The sequence below is a fragment of the Eubalaena glacialis genome, chromosome 1 (genome assembly GCF_028564815.1).
Source record: "Eubalaena glacialis isolate mEubGla1 chromosome 1, mEubGla1.1.hap2.+ XY, whole genome shotgun sequence".
Classification (NCBI taxonomy): domain Eukaryota; kingdom Metazoa; phylum Chordata; class Mammalia; order Artiodactyla; family Balaenidae; genus Eubalaena; species Eubalaena glacialis.
In genome coordinates this window covers 85,338,059-85,355,378 of record NC_083716.1, presented here as the reverse complement: position 1 = coordinate 85,355,378, position 17,320 = coordinate 85,338,059, and the positions used below count along the sequence as shown (strand labels likewise).

Genomic DNA, 17,320 nt, shown 5'->3' with positions numbered 1-17,320 from the left:
AGAGAGAAAAAAATACCCATAAGTAAATTTTTGCTTGCTTCAAATATGGTGCTTGTTAAACGAACTTTAAAAAATTATGAATTATAAAGAATTTATCTCCCAAGAATTCCAGTATAATTTAAAAGTTCTATGAGAGCAATTTCTTAAAAGTGTCATTCAGGATCCAATTTCCCAGGATCCCTACGTATTTACTACTGATAAAAATTCACAAAGCACTTTTCCTTTTTAAAAGAACTTCCAAATATATAAAGTTGTATAATCTAATTACTCCCATGTGCTTTCCCCAACCAGGCTTAAGTCTGTGCTCTCAACAGAACAAATTTCCAGTGAAAGCATAATTTCCAAATATGTTGCTGCCTAGAGCAGAGATTCATGTGAGAAGGGTAAGTAAATATTTACAAACAAAACATGCACGTCAATGAACAACAAATTCACTCACCTCAAATGCATTTACAGCTGACAAGACAACATCTATGCTATCATCACCTAATCGGGTTAAAATAGCTTCTTTAATGAAAGACTCATCGATACTCTCCTGAGCAATAGAAAAAAAATATTAATTTAGTTGTTGCTAAAACCTCTGAAGACTTTACATTAGAAAGGAAGTACGGTTTTGTGAAAAGCACTCCAGAATTCCAGTTAAGGAACACAGGTTCTGCTGCCCCGGATGCGAATTAAAAACTAAGCACACTTGCGTTGAACTAGGCAAACTCTAGAAGTCCTTTTTAGATGAATAATTGTTTGGTACAAACTCTTTCCAGTTTCCATTGAAAATATAACGAGATGTGCAATTAAAATACAATTTTTGCATTAAAGAGTTCATCTTGTTAAAATGAGAACCTAGATTTTGGGAGAGCACAAACTAAAGAACCAGAATGTCTAAGTTTAAATCCCAGTTCCACCACTTACTAGCTGTGCGACCTTGAGCAAGTTACTTAACCTTCCTAGGTCTCATTATTCTCATCTATAAAATAGGGCTAATAATAATACCTACCTCAAAGGGTTGTCGCAGGATCAAATAATACATATCAATACTTAAAACAGTGCTTTAGACATAGTAAGCAGTGTTAAAAGTTAGCTTTTAATTTTCAAGGTTTTTACAAGGATGATGCCACGTGCTGATGACAGTGCAGTCTGCCCCAAAAAGTTCATATTTTTCTTTTAAGTAACAAAAGAAAATAAAGCATAAAATCATTCACAATAACAGAAAAATAAGACTGCTAACCAAACAATATATCTCTACCTGTAGGTGGTGAAAAGAAAAAAAACAAGTAAATAATCCCACAGAAAATAATGTAGGTCAGAAGGTTGGGAGACAAAAAGTAAAATCCCTAAAATTCACAAAACTGAAGTCAAAGTTTAATGCCAAATGCCAAAATTTTCTCAAAAGCTAACAAGTAGCCAAATAGCTCAATCTGGAATTCGAGAACAGAACAGAACCTATGTCCAGACATTAACAGAGAAGGGAAAAGGAAATCGAAGCATGCAAAGACAGACATTAACTGCAATTACAATACTAAAGCCTGTAAGTTGAATGGATACACTGCCCTTCACTGAAAAAACTAACAAATCCAGAGGAGGACAGGGTAGGACGGGATTAAGAGTAAAAGCAGGAAGGATAAGAATGGCTTCAAGAATATTAGGAGATTGTAAAGCAATTATACTCCAACAAAGATGTTAAAAAAAAAAAAAAGTATATTAGGAGATTCCAGGAATCCCGCTTTTTATTCTAGGCACTGAAATCTTCCTATTACAACAAAGAACAGTATTCACTGAGTTTAATTATCCAACAAATCAATGAGACAAACCTACCAGCAATTTATGAAAGAAACATAATTTGTACCAGATCAGAAATGAATCAAGCCAAGCAATATTTTTCAAATTTGAATACATCTACCATTTTAAAAATTAAGTATAACTCTTTAAAAATATGAGAACAAAAATATTTTTAAAATATTTTTTAAATTACAAATTGAAAAGTAAAAAAACTAAAAAAAAACAGTAAAATTCAAAATTAAATAAACTTAACGTGGTAATTATGATTAGCTGAAATTAAATTCTACTTGTAATACGAATCTGGTTTTAATGGCCATGACACAAGTTTAGAGTTCAGTGTGTTTATACTACTATGTGCTATGGAGAAACACTGCTAGCATTTTTCTCTAGTCTAGAAATTTTCCAAATACGCAAACAGTAGTACATGAGGTGATTTTAGATATTACACAGATGAACATTCTTATTTCAAACTGTATTAACTACAGTAAAATGTACATACAATTAGCACTTCAAACGCATGATTTAAAAGCTATGTGAAATAGATGAAGAGGATAAAGAAGTATAAACTACTAGGTATAAATTAAGTTACAAGGATATAATGCATAGCACAGGGAATATAGTCAATATTTTGTATTTACTTTGTATGAAGTATAATCTATAAAAATATTGAATTACTATGTTGTACACTTGAAATATAATATTGTAAATCAACCATAACTCAATTTAAAAAAAAGAAAGCTATGTGAAAAAATGAGTCCATTTAAAAGAAACCAAAGAAAAATTTTAAAAAAAATTAACATCAGTGGTCAGCTAATACAGCAAAAAATTTGCCTGAATAACTAAAGTTTGGAAAATACTGCTCTATTTGAGCAAAGTATTTGTAAAATATCACGCAAAGTCTTTGTAAAATATCATTTTGTTATAAAGGCTTTATTTACAAATTAAGTCAGCTTCTGTACTTACTATCAGGAGCCACCAAAATTTTAAAGACAAATGCAACTTGCAGGTACCGAAATCATGAACAGGGCTCCAAAAGCTATCATTCTGATGTCCGCAAATACGCTCATATTAAACTTAAGACTATCAAATTCAAATTTCAAAACTAAAAAATTCTCAGATAATTTATGCCCCTCTGTAAATTAATCTATAAATCCCAGGTTGAAAAACTCTCAACTAAAGCTAACCTAATCATCTGCAATGTGGAAACATATACAGGTTAAAATGGTGGCTTCTGGCATGTATGGTCCTAAATCTTTGTCCAATGAATGCCCATATTCTTTATTAGGCTTATCTCTATAATTAAACAATATTGATTCCAGGTGGTAACTTCAATTTCTTATTCTAGAATTACACTGCTCGTCATAAGGATAAAAACATCATAAATGAAGGCTATCTGACACAAACCTTTGATGTTGTCATGACATTTTTCAGATGATTAATGGCCAGAAGTCTCACAGGTGCAAGTGGATGATTCAGACTGAGCATCAAGGAGGTATCAGAATCTGCTAAAAACTACGGGATTCAGCACAATTACCACATGATCTCGCCATTCAATCTGAGCAGCACATGATCAAGAAGAACCAGAGAAAACCACCCCGAGCTGCCCAACTTATTCAATAACAACCGTCTAATTTCAGAAACCAAAAAGTAAACCAAACTGAAAGTAAAAAGTAAAGCAAAATCTTTGTCTCCAGAACATAGTATGAGTAACAGCAGATAAAAAAAATTTGTTTTGTGAATGTTGTGATTTCATGTATACTTGTGCCTACACGTAGGTTTCAATTAGTGAAGTAATTCTATGAAGTAATTTTGTATTCTTTATGTATATCTGATTCCAAGGTGAAAAGCACCTAAGATAAATCACTGTATTAGCACCTAAATGAAAATATAAATCCAAAAAATTGATCACTGAAGAGAATGCAATTCATCTAAATGATATAACAGTGACACTCAAAGTAGTGACAACTTTATTTATGTATTGATAATTAGACTACGAAGGAAGTCTATCAACATATGATTTTGGAAATGAAATACCATTAAAGATGAAAGCCTAATTATGGAGGAGAAAAACCCAAAAATCATATTTCTCATCCTAACATTTATTTTCAAGGCTAATTATAAGAACTACTTAAATGTCTAACTTCTAGTATAAAGACTTAGGGCGAATCACCAGAAAATTTCTGAAGTTCTAACATAATCATGAAACAAAATCCACTTCCCTTTTCCTAATCAATGACTTAAATAGCCACACGTGGCTGGTGGGTACTGCACTGGAAAGATAAGGGTAGAGGAGAAAGATAAGGAACACTAGAAACCTAAGTTAGGCCATCTTTTGGTGATTGCTAATGAGCATCATATACAAAATTTCCAAACAACGCTTTTCCAGAAATAAGTATCAGGTTCACAGTTATCTAAAAATTACTGTACCCTTCCCCAATTATTTAATTCCTGCCTCAGAGTCTTACTTCAGCTAACTAGGCAAACTGTATAAAATCTTCTCTCTCTATGAAACTTCCCAAACAGAAGTGAAGTAGCAAATTTCCTTCCGGAGCTCTTCAACTAACCACACAAATACCCGTAAGTGTCATAATTCCCCTGAAAAAAAGTTACCTGATACTTTCCACCACTTGCAGAAAGAGAGATAAATTGGTGAAAAAGCTCCTGTTTTTTTAGGTCTGTAATTTCCTTTAGGCGTTCCTCTAATACGGCATCTAATGTTTTGGGATATCTGGGATGAAATTAAAGAGTTAGTTCATTATTCTTAACAAAGTTATTAACCACACACCCCATATATGTATAAAAGAAAAAATATAATTTTTTAAATTACTGAGATTGAGACTTAAATTTCTGACAAATGGAATACGTAAAACCAAACGATATTGATCAAGTTTGTTACTATGACTCTTTCAACAACAAAAAGTCTATATAAAAAAAATTATACTCTCCATAGTCCCCACACAACCCCTATTTTCCCTTATATTTCAAATATATTTAAATCCTATAATTGTCCCTTCCTGAAAGGTAGAGAAGAAGAACATTATCTTTACAGTTCATTCACTATATTAAGTTGTGATTTGTGAATCATCTCTTTATAAAACAAGAGGTACACATTAAGAAGGGCACAAACACACACACAACTCACCTGCTTTCTAAAAGTCTGATAAGTGGAAGAAACTGCTCATTAAGCAAAGATACTTTATTAGAATCGATTTCTTCCTGTGAGCTATATGAAATATACTCCTCAAAAAGAAGGCTGCAGAACAAAACAAATACCGCAGACATGAGAGTTACATTTATCGAATACCTACTACATTCTAGGTGCTTTAGAAATATTCTGTCAGACCTCTACAAGATAGAAATTAGACTCATTTTACAGATACAAAAACTCAGACTAAGAAGTCTTATAATTTGCCTGAGGTCAAACAAGAACAGCAACAAGAGGCAATACTCAGTGAGCCCTATTGAGCCATAAAAAGTAGAGCAGGTTTTCCACCCCTGTCTGACTCCAGAGCCAAGCTCTCAACAGTACTTTGCATATTTAACCTCATTGAATTCACAAGCCAACTATGGGAGCAAGGGACACAAATGACACGCCCACCAGATAGGTACCTGCCCAACGATACACAACAGCAAACAGCAAACCGAGATCCACGCAGCCTGACCGTCAGAACTTACTATTCTACTAGCCGGAGGTGATAAGATTTAAACCTACATCCGACCACCATGACTACATTCTTTTCACTGCATCGAGTTGCCCTTCAAATAAGAAAAGAAAACGGGAGGCTGAACTATCTTTACTTCATGCCAACCCTCAATATTAAGTTTCTAATTGATATTTACTGATTACCAACTGTGATGTATTGTTTCAGGCATTTTGGTCCACTTAGTACTAGGAAATTTTAAACAACCACAAATTACATGTAGTATAACCCAAATTTAGTTTCACTATTAACTTTCCATGACCACATATAAGCACTAAAGACAAACAAGAGAAATTACATTTTCTGTTGCCACGATTATTGGACTAAGTACTTATAATTAGATGAAATGGCATGGACAAAGCAAGAAATACATTATAAAGGGATACTGGAAAACTGTTAGCCAACCCTGAAAAGTATACTAAGCCACAAAAATACAAATCAAAAGCATGTCAAAAGTAACAGCTTACCTAGCCAACAAATGGTCTAAGTTGTTCTTCAGGGATATATTTGTAAGTATGGCTTCTAAGAGTCTCCTATAGATTTGACCATCCATCTCTTCAGTTTCTTCTCCTTAGCATATATAACAAATTAAAATTGATTGGGGAAAATGTTTCCCGCATGTGTATGCTATTAAGTTTTTTTACAGCAGAAAATCTTTCTACAGGAATAACTTTAAAACATATATATAACGACATCCAGCTTTTTACCTATTTTCAAAAGTGTACTTCACCTGTTTAGTCATTTATATCTTTTCAAACCACCTTTGTATACATTACCCTCATTTATCCTTTACCTGATATTCCCTATATTTTATAAAAACAAGTACTATCATGCCTCTCTCATGAATGAAACGGAAGTCCAAAGAATATAGTCTTTCCCCAGGCCACGTTACAAGCGGTGAAGTTGGGACCTGAATCTACATCTCAATAAACTATCCTGAATACAGGCTAAACTTCATCTCAAAGCCTCCTTACCGAACCAAGAGCTGTCATCCCTGGCTTCATTACTCATCACCATCAGAACAGGAAAAGTACACTTTCATTCGTGCTAGTCATGTTTCTGAAACTCATGTTTAAACTGAGATGGAGTTAAGCAAATCTTATTTTCCAATAAATGGACATAACTTTAGAAATGACTTTCTTAGTATGTCTTTCTTAGTCCAGTAGCAACAGGACCAAGTATTTCTTCCTTGTCTTTCTATATTTATTGAAGGATGAAAAATGTATAATGCAAATAATCACCTTCTAATTAACTTTTGGGCTTTTTTAAAATTTGGATTTTCATGCATGAGATTTTCTTGGTCTTATATTTTCAGTGACTCAAGGGAGAAAAACTGTTTTGGCAACTGGATATTTATTGTAAATGAATCACTAAAGTTCATTAAATACCTAAATGAGAAGGGAAAGTTTTACTGAGTAATGTGTTTTAATTGTTTTAAAATAATTCCAGTCTTTTTCATGTAGAGACTGTGTGAGAACACATATTAAAAAAAAAACAAACACTGAGCATGTTACTCATTTAACAAGGATTTCCTTTAAACCTGCTCCCCACCTCAAATGTTTCTCTATTCAGAAAAATAGATACATTACACAAAAACAATTAGCAGAAACTCTAAATATCTTCAAGATATTAACAAGGATGTGGTTCTTATTTTAAGAGAATCACAGTTGAGAAAGGAAGTTTCTGGACACAACATGAAAAACCACATACCTGTAACATGATTAACAATGGAGACAACCAGATGGGGAAGCATGTAACGCAGAAGAGGACTGATGTCGTATGTTTCAGAAATCCCGTGAAGTAGTGTAACAAGATCAGGAACAGTACATAAGTGAGGAAACGGCCTTTGAAGAAGCAAGACATAAGATGTTGACTTCACAAGTTAGACAATGAATGGCAATTTTTAAAAATAGTGTAAAATTTATCTTATGAAAAAAACTATTCAAAATAACTTCATTCACTTGTAATTATTATCACTGTCAATTCAATTATACGTACTTTTTCCCCAGGCTCTCTGGCTTCTGTCTCTGCAGGAGCACTATCAAGCAACCCAATCCATCCTTGATCAGAGAGGGAATTCTGGTCAGCGTTTTGATGATCTGTGAAGCCAAGGAATTGACGAAGGTATCTTCCATGGTCACTTTCACCGAAATCTGACATATTATCATGTACGTTGCAGCTCTGTAATCTGGTAAAGATGATTTCAATCCCTAAATATATTTTTAAATATAAGGAAAAAAATGACAAACTGTGTTATTTTATCCTACTTAAAATGTTACTTTACTTTGACAAATTGGAAACGTCATAAATTAGAGATTAATACAACCTAACACACACTGAGAGTCAACACTCATCGGAAGTGAAAAATCAAGATGTTGGCCCCTTTTTCTGAGGGGACGTGGAAATGAGACAAGTCTCTTGAATGACAGAAGGGATCTCAGAAGGTCTCCCAACTCAAACCTCCACTACACATCCTAACAGGAGCCAAGGAGTCTTCTTTTATATGAAAACATCCACCTGTGTAAGGGAGACTTCAATCAGGAACAAAACAGTGCCTGATTAAAGACAATAATTTTGGGACACTGGTGGAAAGCAAAGCAGTTCCTCCATTGGGAATCTGGGACAGTGGGTGGCAATGAGGCACTTGGGGAGAAGAAACACTGAGAAGCAGAAGTCAATGCAAAAGGAATGGTAAGAGAGCCTCTGCCCTGAAGAGATTTTCTAATCCGTTCTCTTTCCACTGAGGTAACATGAATCTGGGAGAAGATGGCAGGGCCAAACAGCCAACATTCATCCCTAAGGAGCCCTAGCTAAGATCCCACTCTGGTAAGTTTTTAAGAAGTCATATTTTTTACCTATAAATTAAATCTCATTAACCACCTGAGATAAATTATCAATGTAAAAACATTGATGTCTAAGTGAAATTTTCAAAAGCAAGAAAATTCCTTCAGGTACAAAATAATCTACTTTACACATGAGCGGGGCCAACCTTTTGAACATACGGGAACAGCTTGGCGACTATATTGTCGGTTAAGTCCTCGGCGGCCACCAGAGCAGACACGATGGTAGAAGCATAGAAAGTTAAGAGCACCCTCAACTGACCTGAGCTCCCAGGATACTCAGCAAAAACCTGGAAAAAAACCCACAAACCGCACACAGTTTTAAGAGTGAAAGGCCAATCAGATGAAAGTATAAAAATATTTACAGCTCTCCTCAACTACTTCAGGCTGACACTTTAATTTTACCATATGTAACATTACATAAACACATCTAATAGTTCAATTAAATATGACAAGAATGAACAACCTTCCTGACATTTTTAGATTGTGTCTTTGTTTAAACAGTCACTGTAAATAAGATCTGGCAAGGAAGAGAATAATTTATTTTTGTACAAAAACAGCTTTGGTGATGAAAGACTGATCAAGCTGCTCATGCACCAAAACAGCAGATCCTTTAAAAAAAAGGGCACTTCTTCAAAGTCCCACTATTATTAGAGAAGGCCTTCATTTGTTTTCTCTATGAAGAGGAAGCAACCTTCTAATGGAATTATACGTTCATGAAACAGTTTACTACTCACCTTCACAGATTTTGTCACCAGACTACAAATGAAATCCATGAATCCAAGATCTTTGTAGCAGTGGGTAACCAAAGTTCCTTTAGCTAAGGGCACTCCAGATTGCTATTATAGACAGAAAGAACCAGCTATTACTTAGGACATTCATCAACTCATCATTATTTTTAAAGTACCTACCAAAGTAACAGCTTCAAACTGCCGCAGTTCATAAATACGAAATATAGTCTTTCCTTATTGCTGTTGGTAAAGATGAAATTAACACATAAAATTGTGCAAACTTTAGAAATTCAAGAGAAGGCCAAGCAATGAGTGTGGAGGTACTCAGTGAAAAACGCTTACTTATCACGTGTTGCATTTTGATATGTATTTATCTAAATCTGGATTCTCTAGATTTTTACTAACTCTACTGGTTAAATTTGGTTTTTGAGCCAATGTGATATGGTTCTGTCACTGCTTCACAATAACACTAGTAATAGAAACAGAGAGGAACACGGTCAACTTATACTGCTCTTCCCACTGCCTAGCACTGTGCATGGCATGTATTAGTGCTCAATAAATTTTGAATAAATCAATGAAAAAATAATTTGAAGTGAACTTTAATAGGTAAGGGGGGTTTGGATACCTGAAACAAGTGTGCCTAGAGAAGAGCAGGGTCTGTGTGTAGACTAGGGGAAAAATAATTTTGATGTTATTAGCAGAGTGAATGTCGAGTAGTTGGATTAAGAAGCTTTATTTTAGGTTGGCCTTCTCTTCTTGAACATTCTTTAAGTTCAAGTGCTTTACATTCAAACACTTAAATTTTTCTTCTAATTAAAAATACCCATTCCCTTTCTTTTTACTAATTCTGACCATGGACCTCCTGTCATCACCCATCAAGTTAACTCATTCCACAGGCCCAGCCTGTTAACCTACTTTCATCCCCATTTGCCCTCCTGCTGGCCTGAATCGCCGTGCTCAACATTCAGTAAAATTCTTGCTAACAACATACATCTACTTTCCTCTACTACAGATGCAAACAAAGTGATAATGGCAAGTCAGTTGTTTTACTACAAAATCATGCTATCTGATCTCAGCCAGAGCTTTCCTGTAAGACAACCATCCTATTATTCATCTGTAAATTAATTTTCTAGCATCTTCTTCACAACTTTAATAATTTCCGCAAGTCCTTCAAGTTATCCTTATCCTTTTAATTTTTGTAAGTATTTTATGCATTTCTTCACCTCTAACTTGTTTTAAGCTTCTCAGTTCCAAAATTTAAAATGCCAGACAGCATGGCATAGTGGAAAGACAAGTTTTACAATCAGATCCGGATGCAAATCCCAACTCTGCCACTTTAGAGTTACATGAACTTTGGCAAGTAACTTAATTCTCTGAACCTGTCCTCATCTGTAAAAATAGAATTTTGTGAGAATCCAAGATAATAAAATACAAATTGCCTATCCTGATATCAGGTACTAAATGAAAGCCAGCTATTATTCGTAACAGTTTCAACTGGAAGTTAGGAAATAAAAGTGATGGAGGTAATACTTGGTCTACTCTCAGGAGCACCAAAGACTTAATTTTTTCCAAATTATACCTTTAATGAAGGTTTGCAAGGATTATAGATACGTGTCATTCAACAATCATACCTTAATTGGCAATAACCAGAACCACTTGTGCTTTGAATTATTAATTTTTAGAAGCTGTATAACCCGCACAAATATTCTTGTCTCGTGGTATGGGAGAACACAGGCAATGAGGCTATCCTGATTATAAAGATGGATATGGAACCTGGGGAAAAAAAAGCAAACAATTCTAACTGACACAAAACTTACAAGCGTGTATTTCCTTATGTGTCCAAACGGTGTATCAATGAGCTAAACTCACTTAAAGCAACCATACAACTATAAGCAAGGTATAGCGCACTTAAAGCATAGGCATGGAAGTACTCAACAGGGTTTGCCAATTCTCATGCAGTAGCATTTTAAAATATTCACTATCAAAATTGACATCCATTCACTTTTTCTCAACTTTTTTTACAATCCATTATTACATTAACGTGACTTTGGGATCATTGCAGTCAAACCAACAGAAAACCAAACTGGTCAAGTAGGCAGCAACACTCGGCTTCTCTCCATGCTCCAAAGTTCACCTTCCACAGCTCAGTTTCCTCACTTCACCTAACTATCATAATCCTAAAACCAGAAGACTAATTATAAAGAAAATCATATTACCTTCTCTGAATAAAAAAAAAAAAGATCAAATTACAACCATATTTAATTTGTCCATGAACTTTACAAAACCTGGTATTGGTCATGCCACCCTAATAACGTAAGACAGATTTATTAATTCTGTCAGATCCATTACATCCTGTCTAGCCTTTAAGATCTAGCTCAAATGCATTCTTTTTCAAGATGCTTTTAATTCTCCCAGCCAAGTGATCCCTCTTACATCTGTCTAAACTCTCCTATGCTTTCACCTGTACCTTTCTTACAGCACCACACCCCTTGCCTTTTTTAGTTCTATAATATGGCTTTAGTACTAGCCAAGACATCACTTTCTCCATGAAGCTTTCCTCAACTACTTCAGGCAGCACCACATGCCCCAAACTTTGTATACACCCTTATTGTGGCATTTCTTTCAAAACAGTAAGAAAGGGCAGCCTATTCATCCTTGTATTGAACTTAATGTATGCTAAATAAATAAGTTACATGAATAAATAAATGCAAAACCAAACGAAAAAAGTACTCCTTACAGTAACGATCTATTTGGGGTAAATTAAATGCTAGAAGACAGAGGGAAACAGTACAGGTTTGATTTTTTTTTTTGTCTGATGAATCTAATGATACGATAACGAGAAGACCCAGGTTACACTTATGTTTTCTCATTGATTCACTGGCTTCCCTTACCCCCATGCCTCTAATTAATGAAGTGGAAGCCTTTCTACTTTTAAAACATACCTAGGAGAAAAAATTAAAATGTGTCAACTATGATGTAATACCAATGTAATGCAAATAAATGAGAAAATAAACTGAATAAACTTACTGAGACAATTTCCAAAGTAGAGTAAAGATCAGACCTTGGAAACAAGATTTGCATCTCTGCTTACCAGTCATGTGACTCAGCCAACTTAACTCTTCTACACCTGTCTTCTCAACTGTAAAATGGGGATAAGAGAAGCATCTCCCCACAGGAATGTCGTGAGCGCTGAGATAATGCACGCAAAGTGCTTACCACAAGGCCTGGTGTATAAATGTTCAGTACACATTAGCTATTATTGTTTTTCTTAAGTTATGGTATTTTAGAGAATACTCTTACCCTGTTCCCAAACCATTCTTTTTGTTATTTTGGCAAGAAGTTTAATAACACCCTTTGCCCCAAATATGCAGTAACAATTTGTAACGGCAAACTGACACGAGCCCCTCAGAACTAATGAGGCTAGACTATTTACTCAAGATCTTCAATAGTTCTACTTCTCAGTATCAATAGAAATGAGTTCAACAGTAGAAGGGCATGCTTACCTCACCCAATACAAATCGTGTTAATCTCTTAATACACCTGATTTTTCAATTTTAAACTTTAAACTTAAAAAGATCAATGTTATTAGCCCATAATTATTTCCGTAATTCCATTTGCTACCTGTGGATCAACCACTCCAGACACTTCTGTGCCGGCTTCAGCAGGAAGTAAGGAGACAGGTGGATAAGAAATAATGAAATGTTTTCATCCAGCTGTTTGTTCACTGCTTTGGTCTGAACGCTCCGCTCCAAGGTTTTTGCTAGCTGGCTGAACAACGGTGCTTCAAAACGCTCAAAGGAAGGATCGATACCAAGCAGCTCTTCCAGGCCAGTGCATCCTAGGAAAAGGCCACTTTATTTAACAATTCTTTGCGAGCAAACTCATCTCACCCCTCTTTTACAGTGTTACTTTCGCCTAAAACTCTCTGAACTCTTTTAGCATATATAATCTGTAATACAGTCCCAAACATAGATTTCTAGTTTCCAACATAGAGAATAAATCTCATCTCACCAACTAGGAGAACAGAAAGTACCTTCTGGCAGGGGGCCTTTTTTCTTTTTTCAATACAATACAATTTCAATACAATAATTAGGCCAGTCCTAGGAAGGCTCCTCCCCTACCCTCCAGCCACAGCCTCCCGCCCCTTTTGACTGTTCCTCCTCTCTACACCTTAGATGACCCCCCAACCTTGTTTATCACCTGTGACATTCAGATGCCGCTGCCTATATACATTTCACGCATCTAGCGCATGGTTTTTTGTTACTCTCTTTCCCCTTAACAACGTAAGTCAGGTTAGCAAGTTAGAAACCGCTAAGGAAGAGGGCGGGTCAGAAAAGAAAACAAGAAAATACACCAACATCCAGGAAACGCACGCTTCCCAGAGCTTTCCTAAGTTAAAGGGTAGCTCACCAATGGCAAAGGCGGTGTCCCTGTCGATGGTGGTCGCTTCCTTGGGGTCAAACAACAAAGAGGCAACTTCATCTCTAGATAAGAGGCTGGGATCACTTTGAGGGAGGGCGAGTCGTTGGAGCTGCTGGGCTAAGGTCGTCATATTTCAGGCCAGCGGATTTCTAAACACACAGGCTAAGAAACATAACCCCGTGAGAAGCCTCTACAAAATTAAGAAGGTGGCTTAACGGTAAGCAGCAAATGCCTCACGTACAAGCAACTTTCCTCCGTACTCAACGCGGCCGCGGACACATCACCTGCTGCCCAGGGACTCGCGGACGCCGGAGGTGCAAACACTAAAGCAACAGCGTTAACAGCTAATTACAGCTCCGGGGGCCGCGCCGAACGTTTCTCAGCCCCGACTCCGCGGAGACTCGAAAACCCGCGGACACCTTACGCTCCCCTGTATACCAACCCGACCCACAGCTCCTGCTCACCCGGAGCTCGACTTCAGGCAGGACTCAAAAGCCAGCGAATCTTCACAGCAGCTCCCACGTGGTACCAATAAGTCCAGCTCTCGCCCGGAAATGTGGAGCACTCCTCGCGCGAACTTCCGGTTTCAGGCACTACGGCAAGTGAAGAGGTACAAGCTTGCCGGAATGAGAAAAGGCGACTCCGCCCCCAGAGGGCGAAGCTCCGCCCCTCCGCCGCGCCGGACTTCAAGCTCAGAATCTGCGGTCCGCTAGCTGGGAGCTAGTGGTCTGTTTTTGGCTTGTGGCTGCAAGTTTCAGTTTCTGGGCGGGCCTTTTGTGAGCTTTAAGGTCCTGTAGCCGGAATCATTCATTCAACATATACGTATCCAGCTTTTACTAGGTACCGGCAGCACCGCGCAGTGGTTAAAACTGTGAGCTGTGAAGTCACAGCCCGGGTTCGTATACCCGCGCTAACGCCTTTGGGCGGTGTGAGCTACACCGAATTCTCATCTCTCTGTTTCTTACCTCCTCTATAAAACGAAAAGAAGCTGAGAATTTCAGGCGATGAGCTACTGATCGCGGTGCGAGCCGCTCCGCAAATTCTGGACACAACCGTCCTGGGGCTTGGGGGCCATCCCTTCCTCCACTTTGCATTCTTGGAGGCCACGCATTGTTTTTTGTTTGTTGGTTGGTTGGTTTAAACTAACCCTGGTGAGAAGTAATTTACAAACGAAATCACACACTTCAGTTTAGCAATTCGATGAGTTTTAACAAAAGAATAAGCAGGTAACACTATCTCCCCATTCAAGACATAGAAAGTTTCCATCGCCCCTAAAAAGTTCCCTCTTGCCCCTTTGCTGTGATGCCCACCCCACTGCCGGCCTCAAGTAACCATTGGTCTTCTTGGTGTCACTATAGATTGGTGTTGCTGACGAGTGTCCCATATGGATATACCACAATCTATTCCCAAAGCAGCGGTATGTGCCCAAATGGAGTGAACTGGCCTCTGCAAGAAGCTGCACGGGACACAGGAGTGAAATTGGATATCCTACCTATCTTTTTTGGATGCATTCGTTTCTCTTAGGATGTGGAGCTCTTCGATGCCAGGGTGTCAGTCTTCTTCCTTGGAGACTGTTGGAAACAGAGTTACAGTTTGGGGGGCTCACTTCTATACTCCGTGCCGATCTCTCCCTTTTGTGAACACAATCTTCTGTTGTGCTTTGCTTTAACAGCATTTAAAACAACCAAAAAAATCTTTTCAGTGATTTCTACAGAGAGTTAATGATGTCCTTTTGCATGGGGTGTTGATTGCCTTGTAGTGTGGTTTTTCAAGTTCTGGTGGTATCTCTTTCATCCGTAACAACAGATCTCTCAAAGGAATTTTTTTTTTCTTTACCAAAGCAGTCAGTTTGGGGAGAAGTGAAAGTAGTGAGAAATGAAAATCAGGCCTATTTTTATCCACAAAGACATATTTGGTTTTTTGCCTAAAAAAAAAAAAAATCCTCATATTTTTAAAAGCTTCATCAAAGTGAAAATAAATGGAAAGTTACCGCAAGTATTTGGTTCAACCATTTTTATGTCAGTTCCAATGGTGTGTGGTACCGTCTGAATTTACTTTAGAAGCAAACTAGCAGGGCTTCCCTGGTGGCACAGTGGTTAAGAATCCGCCTGCCAATGCAGGGGACACGGGCCCGAGCCCTGGTCGGGGAAGATCCCGCGTGCCACGGAGCAACTAAGCCCGTGCGTCACAACTACTGAGCCTGCGCTCTAGAGCCCGCGAGCCACAACTACTGAGCCCGCGTTCCACAACTACTGAACCTAGAGCCCGTGCTCTGCAACAAGAGAAGCCACCGCAATGAGAAGCCCGCGCACCGCAACAAAGAGTAGCCCCCACTCGCCGCAACTAGAGAAAGCCCACGCACAGCAACGAAGACCCAACACAGCCAAAAATAAATAAATACATTTTTTAAAAAAGAAGTAAACTAGCAAAGTAAAAAGAACAAGTCAGAGATCCATAAATCTAATATTCGTTTCAAAAAGCTTTGATTTAAAAAAATATGCCGTGATCTTGAGTTACATCTTTTTCTCCAGAATTTCTCTAGAATTCTCATCTAATTTCTCCAGAATTTAAAAAGAATTCTTTTGATATATTCCTGATTGTTTTCTGATTATCACCTCCTCAGTTTTTGTGATTATAAGCCTGTCTCCCGGTTTGATTATTCAGCCGAGGACCAGAGCAAGTGTCCTTTCTCAGTTGTTATTTGAATTTAAAATATTGGTTATAGGTCATCTGTAGCTCTGCAATTCCTCCTATCTTATAATCCTTTTAATGCCTTGTGCCATTTTACATTCATTAAATCCAAAATTTTAGCCGTAGTGATACATATTTCTTGATGCCAGTGTAAACATTGTTTTCAGAGACGGTATTTTAACCATGCATTCTTACATCTTACGGGGGATGTCATATGGCAGAGTGATGATTCTACTCTGTATTTCAATCACTGTTCATAGCAAGGACTCTACCCCAAAAAAGCAAATTCATAAGTGATTTGAATGGATGAGTTCTTTTTAAAAGGATTTTTAAAAAGGACTTTTAAAAAGCCCTTCCTCACCCCACTCCCCTTTAATCCAGAGCATGGATACTTAGATTCATTCCATGTGTACTTTATACCAGGCTAGGCATATGGTGGTGAACAAGACAGGTAAGTTCTCTACTCTTGTGGAGTTTACATCCCACCACGAAGAGACAGATAAAAGGCAAACAGATAAATCAGAAAACCATCAGGCCATGTAATAAGGGGTCTGATGACAATAATACAAAGCCATATGATAGGGGTCACAGAGGGAGGGCATCATTAGTCTGAGTGGTTGGAGAAGGACCCTCTGAGGAGGGAACATTTATGCTAAGATCTGAGTGACAAGTCTTGATAAAGTGGAGATATCTCAGCTAGGGTTGATCTTGACATTTACTCCAATCACAAGGGAGCTAATTTCTGCCCATCAAATACACCAAGCTTGTATTTTCCTCATGTCACTTACGGCTACCTGAAATGATCTGATTTGTTTGCATATCTATTTATTTCTTGTATTCCCTCACTAGAATACTGTCTCCATATAGGCTGGCATGGAGCCTGCCCCTATGATATTGGAACCAGGGCAAGGATACAGAGGGACACACACCTGTCAGTCTAAATACTTAAGAGTTATAAATCAACCTAACACACTGTTACCTCGGATATGTTATAACCTCCAATTTTGACAAGTAAACAATTATAATGATAAAATGAAAATGTTTTCATACGGCTGAAAGACAGCAAAATACAAAAGATGACAGCATTTAATTACCATTGTAACTGTCTGGGTACAATATTGATTGGCTGATGATTGTGGATGAGTAATAAAGATATGTA

General features: G+C 37.3%; 1 protein-coding gene across 1 annotated transcript in view; it reads right to left on the bottom strand.

Annotated features, from left to right (window-relative positions):
• HEATR1 (HEAT repeat containing 1) overlaps positions 1-14,015 on the bottom strand; it is a 48,152-nt gene extending 34,137 nt beyond the window's left edge. Inside the window, exons 1-13 of the mRNA XM_061182056.1 lie at positions 13,935-14,015; positions 13,459-13,632; positions 12,670-12,886; positions 10,680-10,821; positions 9,055-9,156; positions 8,467-8,607; positions 7,476-7,687; positions 7,188-7,321; positions 5,945-6,047; positions 4,919-5,029; positions 4,387-4,504; positions 3,181-3,288; positions 440-535 (exon numbers count right to left, since the gene is read on the bottom strand). Of these exons, the coding sequence (XP_061038039.1) occupies positions 440-535; positions 3,181-3,288; positions 4,387-4,504; positions 4,919-5,029; positions 5,945-6,047; positions 7,188-7,321; positions 7,476-7,687; positions 8,467-8,607; positions 9,055-9,156; positions 10,680-10,821; positions 12,670-12,886; positions 13,459-13,600 (1,626 nt within the window). The 5' untranslated portion in view covers positions 13,601-13,632; positions 13,935-14,015. The remainder of the gene's footprint in view (positions 1-439; positions 536-3,180; positions 3,289-4,386; positions 4,505-4,918; positions 5,030-5,944; positions 6,048-7,187; positions 7,322-7,475; positions 7,688-8,466; positions 8,608-9,054; positions 9,157-10,679; positions 10,822-12,669; positions 12,887-13,458; positions 13,633-13,934) is intronic.
• Between the last annotated feature and the right edge of the window lie 3,305 nt (positions 14,016-17,320).